We start from the raw sequence: 11,121 nt of genomic DNA, 5'->3' as shown, positions 1-11,121 counted from the left end.
TCTGACAGCAGATCGTAGCTTCAGCCCACACACACACGAACAGCTTCAAAACATTTCCTCCTGCTTTGAAATATGAATTACCACAGCTCATCTCTGTGTGTGTGTGTGTGTGTGTGTGTGTGTGTGTGTAGTCATCAAAGGTGCTTAACCCTTTGTGTCGCGACTCTGATGTGGTCTTGTCTGTGTAAACAGGTAGGAAACAGTTTGATTCCCTGATGCTGATTTATGGAGTAAAACATTTTTTGAATGTGAATATTGGCTTTTAATCTGCCACTAATCTGACCACAGCCACCACACAGTGTGTGTCTGATGTTCGCTGGTCACATTTACTCTCTTTGATTTCACACAGATTCTCTGATGTGTTCAACGTGTGTGAACAGGCTGAAGCTCAAACCTCTGAAGAGGTGACATCATCAGGCCTCTTTTATTTTATCAACACACAAACTGACACAGTTGTGGAATAATTCTGCACTTAAACCTTTTTAGTTAAATGTTATTTTTGCAGAAGGTGAATTCTGTAAACTGCCATTGAGTTTGTCTTGTTTTGTCTCTTGGTTCCTTCTTGTTTTGAGGACACAGTCACAGCCGCAGGTCCTGTCAGACTCTACAAAGCTTTCAACCACATCACACAACTTACATTTAAACTGTTTTGTCAGACTTGTCATTGAAGAATTATCGGTTTTCCTTTGATTTTCCCCCCTCACTCCTCCTCTGTCTACTGGATGTATGTTGATTTTATTTTTCCAACATTATTTCTTATCTGGGCTTAATTTCTGATTCTTCTGGCCCATAAAGAGTGACTGAGCCGAGATTTGTGTGAAGTCACAGCTCATCTGTTTTTAGTCGTCCAGTCTCTTTTATTTACTTACCAATATGTTGGCGCACTGAGTAGTGCTGAGGAACTCTGTGTGGAGGGACAGGGTTCAAAACCCAGGGTTCAAAACCCAGGGTTCAAAACCCAGGGTTCAAAACCCAGGGTTCAAAACCCAGGGTTCAAAACCCAGGGTTCAAAACCCAGGGTTCAAAACCCAGGGTTCAAAACCCAGGGTTCAAAACCCTGTCCCTGTGTGCTCCAGTTCTTGAATTTCCCTTCAGATCAATAAAGCATCTATCTTCTTATGTTGTTAACTGATGAATATTAAAACTTCCAACCAGCAGTGGTGGAAAGTAACTGAGGAAGTAACTTCATACTACACTTAGGTACAGTTACTACTACATTACTTTAACTTTACTGTATCCTTTTCATTTTATCTTACTTCATGCTCATATGGATTTTTGTTGTTGTATTATTACAGATTAGGCTACACAGCAGTACATGATCAGCTACAACATTAAAATAATGAACACATTAAATTATCAGTAATTCTAATTATATATTATTCTGAAGTGAGTACTTTTACTTTTTGGTGCTTTAACCACATTATGATGCCAATATTTTCCTTAAGTCTGTTATAACTTTTCAAAATAGGATTACACGTAGACTGAGAGTATTTCTGTACTGTAATAATACTGCTTTTACTCGAGCAAAAGATCTGAGTACTTCTTCGTCTACTGCCTGGAAGTATCTGTGTACTTCTTTGTATTTGTTGCTTCAGAAACGTTAAACCTTCACATCATTTCCGGGGGCAGGAACCTTTGCCACTGAGCTTGTATCCGATCGGAGGTATTTTTCCGAACACGCATTCCGTCCCAGTAAAACTTCCTGACATTTCGGTCCGTGTGCCGCGATTCTGAGAAGACTTAAATCTTCAGTTACACGCAGCCTGTCGTCCGTCCACGTCGATGGAAGAAGAAACCAGCTGACCTGAGGTCAGTTTGTGATCAAACAGAAATGAGACATGAACCTGTCAGAGTGTTTAATAGAAACCTACAGGCGCGGAGAGGATGTTACCGCTCCGAACAAACGGTGAACAGCGTTTAAACTGCTCGGTGATCAGTAGGTTTCAGTTATTAACTCTCGTCTTACAGGCACATGTTTGAAGTGTGAACTGCATGCTGAGCTAATGTCAGCTGTAGTTTAACTACAGCATTCGGTGTGCATTCAGCATTCAGGGAAACAACAATCAGTTATCTAAATGCTCAATGATTCATTTGCTGTTGATTACTTTCAGCAGCTCCAGTTAAAACTCATGTTTGTTGAAAAACTGATTTTTTTTCTAATCTGAAAAAGTACGGTGGCTGATAAGTACAAACGAGCTGCAAATACAGAAACAGAAGTGCTCCAGGCCTCTAGGGGCAGTGCTGAGCGTCCACCCGAGAGACAGACAACGGACCTATCAACAAAGAAAGTTACTGACTTACTAAATTTCCTCCCACAGTAACTTTCTTCTTCTCATGTACTCATCTGCTCCACACGTTGATACGTCCGTTGTCTGTCTCTCGGGTGGACGCTCAGCACTGCCCCTAGAGGCCTGGAGCACTTCCGCTGTATGGCTGGATATGCAGCGTTTTCTTCACGTTTCTGTTTATGCAGCGCATTTGTACTTGTCGGCCACCATAGAAAAGAGATCTGAATTGTAAATGTGTCCAATTCCTCCATCCTAAATTCTGATTCTTCCTTTCCTCCTCTTCTTTCCTCCTTCCTTCTGTCCTCCTCTTCAGTATGGAGCTTTCATCTTTGCTTCATGACCTTCACCTCCTCCCCTCTTCCTCCTCAGAGAAGCCCCTCCCCTCTTCCTGTCTACCTCCAATCACAGAGCTCCTGACTCAGCTGAGGGAGAAGTTAATTGGCGCATTTTCAGACTCTGAAACAATTTCCCTGATTGGTCGTGTGGAGCGTCTCTTCCAAACAGCAGATGCCCATTGGTTATTCTCTCCAGCCCCCTCCAATCAGGATGATGAGTGGGCGGAGCTTCAGGCTGCATACAGCTCTGTGGTCAGTGCCTTGATTGGTTGTGCGGCTCTGCCACTCTGTGAGGACGACTGCGGCTCTCTGCCTGCCGCAGCCTATCGGAGCATCCCGAGCCGTGCCGCAGCAGCGTGCTCCGCCCTCACCGCGCTGCTGGGAACTCTGGGAAACGGAGGCGATCAGACTGGTCTGCTGCTGGCTGTAGCTCCACCCATCTGTGTGTTCGCTGTCACGCATTTTCAGGTGGGCTCAAAGGGAAAAGTCTGAAAATATCAATGTTACGTTTCTGCCCAGAGTTTCAAAAGTTTTAAACTGCTTTAAACGATTCGTCTTGTTTTCCAGGACCAAGAACACGGAAATGACATGTTAATCTGTTCCTGTCTGTGTTCAGGACCAGGTGTGGACCAGCTCCTCCTCCAGAGCGGCGGCTCAGAGCCTGCAGAAGGCGCTGCTGAGGGCGGGGGGCTGGAGAGACTCCCCCCACCTCCTGATGGGGGATGGGAGTAGGAGCGAGGATGAGGAGGGGGGAGGAGAGAGCAGAGGGATTCTGGGAGGAATCCTGGATGTCCTACAGCCTCAGCTGACCAAGTGAGCATCAGTTTGTGAACATCAGAGAGAGAGAGTGTGTGTGTGTGTGTGTGTGTGTGTGTGTGCACGTGGATCAGCCTGCTCAGGTGTCAGATCAGGATGATGATCACCTCATTCATTGAGAAGCTGATTTATTTATTTGTTCCAATGATGTCAAATCATTCTGTGATCAGAAAATACCGATCAGCTGGTTTGTTCACAGGAAGCTAAGAGTTTGGAATTAACTCTGTGTGTGTGTGTGTGTGTGTGTTGCAGAGACTCCTGGCAGCGTTGTGAAGCAGTGAAGTTGGTGTTTGCATGGACTCTCCTGCAGGTTAGTTTGACCTTTGACCTTCATCCAGCAATGATGTCATCAGCTCACCTGACTCGAGGCCTGCGTGTCTCCTCCCACCTGTAGTGCTGTCGACCCCACGCGGCGGTTTGTCAGCATTAATGTCGTGCTGTGTTAGTGAGCTCGGTTAGTGTGTTCGACTTCTGTGTGGTGATACTGAAGGAAAACAGTTCCTACACGAACCTGCTCACGACAAGGTCTGTGGCCTGTCAGCAGTCAGCGGGTCCTGGTCTCAATGTCATCTGGTTCCATCAGAACCCTCAGATGGACACACAGAAAAATATGTGTTTTGGATTCTCAGAGCCTGAATTCAGATTCTTTTACTTCCTGTTTGATGTCACCCACTTAGATGTTGCATTGTTGGCTGTGTGTGTGTGTGTGTGTGTGTGTGTGTGTGTGTGTGTTGTGCAGGTCACTCGCCCCTCTCTCTCCTGTTACCTGCTCCGCCTCCTCCCGCCCTCCCTCCTCTTCAATGACCACTACAGACCAGAGAACTGCATGCTGGGAATTCGCTGTCTGCACCACATAGTGCTCAACACAGTGAGAACACACACACACTCTCACACACACTCCAGCATAAAAGTTCAAACGTCCTGATGTGCATGTTGTTGTGATGATGATTGTGTGTGTGTTCAGCCTGCTGCTGATCTCCGTCAGTTGAACAGAGCAGAAGTTCTCTACCAGGCGCTGATCAAACACCTGTACACCACAGAGGCTGCTGTCATACAGGTGAGACACACACACACACACAGACTGAGTTCAGAAGCAGTACAGTGTACTGTAACAGCATATGCTGCAGTGTATACAGCAGTGACGCATACAGTAAACAGGAAGTGATGTCAGACGTGATGTATGTGTGTGTGTGTGTATAGTCAGCCCTGTTGTGTCTCCTGGACGTGTTGCTGGTTTTGGAGAAGCCTCCGTCCTCGCTCGCCCCCTCCTCGCCCCGCAGGAAGCCCTGTCGCCATGACGACGTGCTGCGTCTGGTTCTGACACACATGGAGGCAGAGCAGAAAGTGGCGCTGCGACACGTCTACGCCTCCGCCCTGCCTCTGTTCATAGACAGGTAGGAGCGTTGATATCCACCCCTGCTGCAGATTATGTCCAGCAGTAGACGGCGGGTGGATGGGGATTGTTTGGGGGCAGCCGTGGTCTAGACCAGGCATGTCAAACGGGTCCACAGGAGGGCCGCTGTGGCTGCAGGTTTTCTTTTCAACCAAGTAGCAGCACACCAGACTTGACTCATTTAATCAACTGATCTCCGTCTTCAGACAGCTGATTGGTCAAACGGTGTGCTCTTGGTTGGTTGGCACAAAAACCTGCAGCCACAGCGGCCCTCCTGTGGACCAGTTTGACGTGCCTGGTCTAGAGGTTGGAGAAGCGGCTTGTGATCGGAAGGTTGCTGGTTCGATTCCCCCACCGGACGGGCAGGAAAAATTTGAGTGTGGTGGAGTGATAATGTTCCCACCCCCCATTAGCTGGCTGATGTGCCCTTGAGCAAGGCACTTAAAACCCAATATGCTCTCCGGGCGCTTGATGCTGCCCACTGCTCCTGTGTGTGTGTTTCAGTCAGTGATGAGTTAAATGCAGAGAAGTCATTTCCCAGCTTGGGATTAATAAAGTAACTTAAATTAAATTAAATTAAAAGTTTCAGGGTGTGTTTGTTTTGGTGTGTGTGGTATCAGGATGGGCGTAGCAGTGTGCAGACACCTGCAGCGGGTGGAGCGGGTGGTGCTGGGTTACCTGGAGATCGGAGACCCACCTGAGGAGACGAGTCGACTGAAGATGCTGGAGGTGTTGCAGAAAACCATGAGAGCAGCCTGGCCCCGGTCAGTGTGCGCGCACACACACACACACACACAGATGTTGAGGTCATTCTAGAAAACACTGCCCTCTTAAGGCCACACAGAGGAACTGCTCCTGTTTTCAACTGCCTGTCTCTGTCTGCCTGTCTGTCTCTCTGTCAGGATGGCGTGTCGTGGTGACGTGTTGCTGCGTTGCCTGTTGAAGTTGCTGCTGGACGTTTCCTCAGACTCTCAGCTCAGTGATCCCGTCAGACAGAAGCTGACGAATCAAACGGCTCTCTGCCTCAGACTGCTGGACGGCTGCTCACATGGAAACCTGCAGGTGCGTTTACCTGCTGACAGCTGCTGGTCGGGTTCGCAGTCCCTGTCAGCATCAGTCAGGGTCTGCTGCTTTGCTCTCTCATTCCTGACAGTAAATCAAGACTCTTTGGGTTTTGGACTGCTGGCTGGACAAGAGAAGCAAACTGTAACAAGACTTTTGTTCACATTTATTAACAATTCTAAACTAAACATTCAGCTGATTAGTTGACAAAGAGTTAGTGGCAGCCCGCCATGTTTGCACAGGAAACTTAAGAGCATCCCTCACGTGCAGCCGTCTGCGCCTTGTTAAACCATCAGAGTCCTTTGACGCCGAGGTCACGTGCTGCACGTTTCCTGTCACTCTGCTTTGATGATTACAGACGGTTGAAGCAGCAGCCTGCCCTCACACAGAGTTTCCTTGCTTAGTTTGTGGATGCCTGTTGAATCATCATTTTGTTAATTGGTATCTCTGACTGTCAGAACGTGCATAAAAAGGTCTGGTAGTTTCTGACTGGAATGTGGCCCAACATTCAGGCTGTTCTGTGTGACCCCCTGAGGAGGCTGCCTCCCACTTTACACCCTCTCTGTCTGTCTGTCTGTCTGTCTGTCTGTCAGCCTCTCCTCCAGCAGGTCGACAGCAGCTGTTGCAGCTCTGAGGTGCTCCGTTGCCTAGCGACTGTATGAGGATAGAGAGGTGATGCAGCACACCTGGAACAACAGGATGTCAGACTCTAAGAGACGCCATGGCAGGGCGGAGCAGCTGCTTCTTCCTTCATCATCCACAGAGCATCAGCAAAAAATATGTTTTACAGGTTTTCCTGAAGGAAAGACGTTTGAGTGCTTTGTGTTGTGTTCACAGACCTCAGGAATATTAACTTGGTTTATGTCTTTGGTAGTGCTAATGCTAACATTATTGCTGCATTCGGGCCACGTGGGAGTTACTGTAATAATCAGAAATCTGACGTGGTCCTGGAGAAAACTGAAGGCACTTCGCTCTGTGCAGCAGGTCCATAAACCAGTTTGTTGTCCCAGTAAAGATGGGCCTGTGGAGCAGGGCTACAGCGTCCGAACAGCTTCTGATACTCAGATATGTCCTGGAGACTGCGATCATATCCTTCAGCTTTCAACGGCCGAAAACGTGTTTGTTTCTCAGGTGAAGGACTGAGTTTCTGTCTTTAACTCAGTGTGGGTCACGACTGTTCTCAGAAAATAAGACAAATCAGAGTCCAGTGCACGAAGAGCTCGGTGAACTGAACATCAGTCAGCTTGTGAGTGTGACAGCTGAGAGTCCAGCTGGTCCAGTCTGAGTTTCAGTCCCACTAAACTGTCTTCAGTCTCCAGCCGTCTCTCCTCCAGCGCCTCCTGCTGGTTCCACAAACTGCAGCGCAGGCGAGCCTCAACAGCAGAAAGACAGACACAGTTAGTCCAGAAGTTAGCCTGGCTTAGCACCAGCAGAGGGAAGCAGCCAATCAGTGGCTGCCAGCCTCCACGCTGTCATCACTTCCTGCTTCTCTCTGTGTCGTTTATTCTGTTCTTGTTAACAATTAAACACAGTTTACCTTCAGCCGGTCCTCTTGTTGTCTCAGTTCTTCTGTCTGCAGCTCCACCTTCCACCACTGCTCCTGCACACACACACACACACACACATTTAATTACATACATCACATTTATTCATGAATGTATCTTAACATGTATTCAGTAAACTACAATGTGAGGACTGACCTCAGCACTGAAGGCTGATCTCAGACCAGCTGTAGACAGGTAGAAACACTCGTCCTACACACACACACACACACACACACACACACACACACACACAGACGTTAATGTTTACATGCACACTCATCATGCTCTTATTCAGCTTCCTTCTTTTAAATGCTGATTTCACCTCCTCTTTCTGCTGCTGTTGGTCCTCTTTCACACGAAGCTCCTCCTCTGTCTGAACTAGCCACTCCCCTTTCTGCGGTAGCCCCTCCCCTTGTAGTTTTAGCTCCTCCTCCTTGTGGAGCAGCTGTTTCTGTCTCTCCCGCAGCTCGTCCTCTGTGATCCAACACAAACAAACAGTTATTTGTTTTCCTCACCGTCTCCTTTTGATGGCTCTTGGGAAGAAATCATGTTGGACGGATGGAAGGAAAGAAAGAAAAGATTTCAGATGGGACTCACTGAGCTGGTTGAGCAGCAGCTCCTGTTGGGTCAGACGGCGCCCCCTGTCCTCGAGCTGACGCACTGCAGCTTCAACTTCATCCAATCCAACACACACAGCCTGAGACACAGAAACAGACACATACTAGACAGACACATCACAGACAGGGCTATAACTGTCTGTGGTGTCTGTGGCATATCTGTCTGTAGTTGGTCTGTGGTGTGTCTGTCTGTAGTCAGTCTGTGGCATGTCTGTCTGTACCTGTCTAAGGTGTGTGTATCTGTAGTGTACCTGTCTGTGGCATGTCTGTCTGTAGTGTGTCTGTGGCGTGTCTGTCTGTACCTGTCTGTGGTGCGTCTGTCTGTCCAGCTCCACCAGTTGTTCTAATTTCTCCTGACTGGAAACACTCGGCTCCTACAGGACACAAACACACTCAGCGTCAGTGAAAACACGTCTTCACACACTGCAACGTACGTGTGTGTGTGTGTGTGTGTTCACCTGTTCCAGAGCGTGCAGACGTTTTTTCCTCACCTCCAGTCGTTCACTGAGCAGATTCAACAACTCAGAGTTCTCTGAAGCACACACGTAGATTTCATGTTTCAGTTTGGCAGACTTTGAATGTGCCACAGAATATTCTGTATCTTTCTGTCTATATATCATAATCTGTTTGTCATATTTCTTTCTTGAATTTCTCTCGGGATCAATAAAGTACTTATCTATCTATATTCTGTATATGATAGTCTGACCTACTGACATACAAAGATGGCCGATGTGTCTCCACTTCCTCCCACTGTACCAGAGGAAGATCAGGAGGTGGAGCCATGGTATCAAGTTCCTGCCCGTACACGCGTCTGAGCCAATAAATAATAATAACTTATTAGTCTAATTACCAATTAAAACAAGCTGATCACTCGAACAAACACCAGCAGGATAGGAATGACCTAAAATGACAGAAACCATCTTTGGGAAAAATTTTTTGATGTGTACTTTTGAGTTTTTAGTTTGGCTCATGTCCCATCTGCTAACATGGAGGGGGAGGGGCTTATGAGCTGGACTGCAGCCAGCCACCAGGGGGCAGTCCACATGTTTTGTCTTCTCTCTGAGGAAGTCTCATGTCGGCCGTCTTTGTACACTGTTAATGGTCTGAACTGTAAGTGGTGATGTCACACCATTAAGCTGCTGCTGAGTGGCTGCTGTAGCTTTGAGCACTTCCTGTTTGAGAAGCTGGGCGTGGCTTAGCTCCTCCCTCTGTTTAGCGAGCTCTGCCTCCACCGCTGACAGACACCTGACACACACACACACACACACAGAAGCTCAAGTCATATACGGCAGTCAGGCAGTCAATATATATTTTCACATCAAGTTAGATTTAGTGGACAACAACTAATAATAAACACATAATGACTTATTGTTTTGTCGTCCAAACACTGAAGTTGAACAGGTTTGGACACACGAACTGTTTGATGTGTGCGTGTACCTGTCGGCGTGCCTGCGTCTGGCCTCCAGGTGTTTGCACTGCTCCTGCAGGGTGGTCCTCTCCTCCCTGCTCCTGCTCAGCTCCTCCTGCCGCTGCTGCACAGATCAACCACACACAGCCGATCAGCTCGGATCAATACATTCCAGCTCAGCCTTCATCTGTGACTTCAGGATCAACAGGCATCAATAACCTCTCTATGAACGTGGAGGTGAAAGGACGGCAGACTAAAACCTTCATCACATTGTGCTCACGCCCACCATTAACTTCTCTCTTCTCATGGAACGGATGGAAAGAAGAACTGACCTGCAGTTCTGCTTGCTGTTGTTTCGTCTCTGTCAGACAGACGTCTGCCTCCTTCCTGTGGGACTCAACTTCCTGCTGCAGCTCAGCCATCTCTTGCCGTTTCCTCTGCACTTCCTCCTGCAGTTGGTCAAATTCCTCCTTCTTCCTGTCCACTTCCTCCTGTTTCCTTTCCAGCTCCGCCTTCCTCCTGTCCATTTCACCCCTTGTGCTGTCCGACTCACCCCTCATCTTGTCCAGTTGGTCCTGCGTCCTGTCCAGTTGGTCCTGTGTCCTGTCCAGTTCGTCCCGCGTCCTGTCCAGTTCGTCCCGCGTCCTGTCCAGCTGATGCTGTCTCTTGAGGAGCCTCTGGAGACTCTGGGAGCGTTTGGTTTTCACTTCCTGCAAGGCGTGCTGCTCAACCAGTAACTCCTGAAGCATCCGTTTCAGCTCTGGACACACACACACACACACACACACAGCAGATTTCTGGAGTTTATCCATCCATCCATTTTCTACACCGCCTATCGGTCAGGGTCACGGGGGGCTGGAGCCTGTCCCAGCCGACTACGGCGAGGGGCGCGGTACTAAGCAGAGCGGCCAGGTTGCATGTTTTTGGGGCTGTGGGAAGCAGCTGGAGAAAACCCCTGCAGGCAGAGGGAGAACATGCAAATTCTGCATAGAAGGACTCAGACTGGGATTCGAACCTGCAACCCTCGTGCGGTGAGGTGACAGTGCTGACCACTGCCCCACCGTGCTGCCCTTTCTGGGGTTTACTTCCTTAAAAAGCACTGTGAGGGATAATCAATAACTGATTTAAGTGAACTGAGAGGGTGTAGTAGTGATTTTAGGCTGAAGAAAGTGAGATAAGCAACCTCTCGCTCGTCTTTACAGGCCTCTGATTGGCTGACGGCTCTACTCTGTATTTGTACAAGTTGAGAATCAGAGCAGAGAAGGCTGCTGATTGGAGCGTCTGGATCATGTGACTTACCTGCTCTGCGTGTGTTGAGTTCAGACTTCACTGTGGTCAGTCTCTGTTCGTCCTCTCTGAGAGCAGAGACTGTGGACGTTTTCTGGCTCAGCAGCGCCCCCTGTTGCTCCAACAGCTCCTACACATGGACAGGAAGCAGTGGATCAAAATCTGTTTCCTCTGTCCTTTAAACGTCTCTCCCTGGGACACCTGTCCCAGGCTGTTTCAGGGGAGCGCCATTAAAAAGGCGACAGCCAGCTGTGGAATCACACCGGTTTGCTGACAGACTGTCGCGTTCAGCACTGGAGCATCTGATCACACACCTGGAAACACCTGTGTGGACGTGTGCGCCCTTTAATCTAAAATAACACACGGCGCTC

At 48.4% G+C, this 11,121-nt stretch overlaps 2 protein-coding genes across 14 annotated transcripts in view; one reads left to right on the top strand and one right to left on the bottom strand.

The window, feature by feature from the left end:
* Positions 1-1,634: 1,634 nt before the first annotated feature.
* On the top strand, positions 1,635-7,436 carry tti2 (TELO2 interacting protein 2). Of its 2 annotated transcripts, none has more exons than XM_046386528.1 (10): positions 1,635-1,809; positions 2,602-3,091; positions 3,240-3,436; positions 3,692-3,749; positions 4,179-4,307; positions 4,404-4,496; positions 4,640-4,833; positions 5,453-5,596; positions 5,735-5,894; positions 6,488-7,436. In XM_046386528.1, the coding sequence occupies exons 2-10, from the start codon at positions 2,603-2,605 to the stop codon at positions 6,554-6,556; spliced, it is 1,533 nt and encodes a 510-aa protein (XP_046242484.1). In that variant the 5' UTR covers positions 1,635-1,809; position 2,602; the 3' UTR covers positions 6,557-7,436. The 2 variants fall into 2 exon arrangements, with proteins under 2 accessions (XP_046242484.1, XP_046242485.1); XM_046386529.1 differs by lacking the exon at positions 1,635-1,809 and adding an exon at positions 1,929-1,936.
* Positions 6,044-11,121, bottom strand: part of cntrl (centriolin) — a 23,721-nt gene continuing 18,643 nt past the window's right edge. For 9 of the 12 annotated variants that reach the window (XM_046386513.1, XM_046386512.1, XM_046386521.1 and 6 more), the window contains 11 exons: positions 10,763-10,880; positions 9,796-10,223; positions 9,493-9,587; positions 9,185-9,300; positions 8,514-8,587; positions 8,358-8,429; positions 8,036-8,135; positions 7,761-7,912; positions 7,595-7,648; positions 7,432-7,494; positions 6,044-7,267 (listed from right to left, as the gene is read on the bottom strand). In XM_046386513.1, coding sequence (XP_046242469.1) covers positions 7,130-7,267; positions 7,432-7,494; positions 7,595-7,648; positions 7,761-7,912; positions 8,036-8,135; positions 8,358-8,429; positions 8,514-8,587; positions 9,185-9,300; positions 9,493-9,587; positions 9,796-10,223; positions 10,763-10,880 — 1,410 coding nt within the window. In that variant the 3' untranslated portion in view covers positions 6,044-7,129. Of the gene's footprint in view, positions 7,268-7,431; positions 7,495-7,594; positions 7,649-7,760; positions 7,913-8,035; positions 8,136-8,355; positions 8,430-8,513; positions 8,588-8,765; positions 8,867-9,184; positions 9,301-9,492; positions 9,588-9,795; positions 10,224-10,762; positions 10,881-11,121 lie in introns of those variants that run through there. The other 3 variants (XM_046386517.1, XR_006843175.1, XR_006843176.1) reach the window with 3 other exon arrangements.

Source organism: Scatophagus argus, chromosome 4, assembly GCF_020382885.2.
Source record: "Scatophagus argus isolate fScaArg1 chromosome 4, fScaArg1.pri, whole genome shotgun sequence".
Classification (NCBI taxonomy): Eukaryota; Metazoa; Chordata; class Actinopteri; family Scatophagidae; genus Scatophagus; species Scatophagus argus.
Note: the sequence above shows the minus strand (reverse complement) of the source record. Positions and strands in the feature narration are given on the sequence as shown.

Coding starts and splice junctions, on each gene's coding strand:
- tti2 (XM_046386528.1), top strand. CDS start 2,603: ATGGAGCTTTCATCTTTGCTTCATGACCTTCACCTCCTCCCCTCTTCC. Junction 3,092..3,239: donor TCGCTGTCACGCATTTTCAG/GTGGGCTCAAAG, acceptor GTCTGTGTTCAG/GACCAGGTGTGGACCAGCTC. Junction 3,437..3,691: donor CTACAGCCTCAGCTGACCAA/GTGAGCATCAGT, acceptor TGTGTGTTGCAG/AGACTCCTGGCAGCGTTGTG.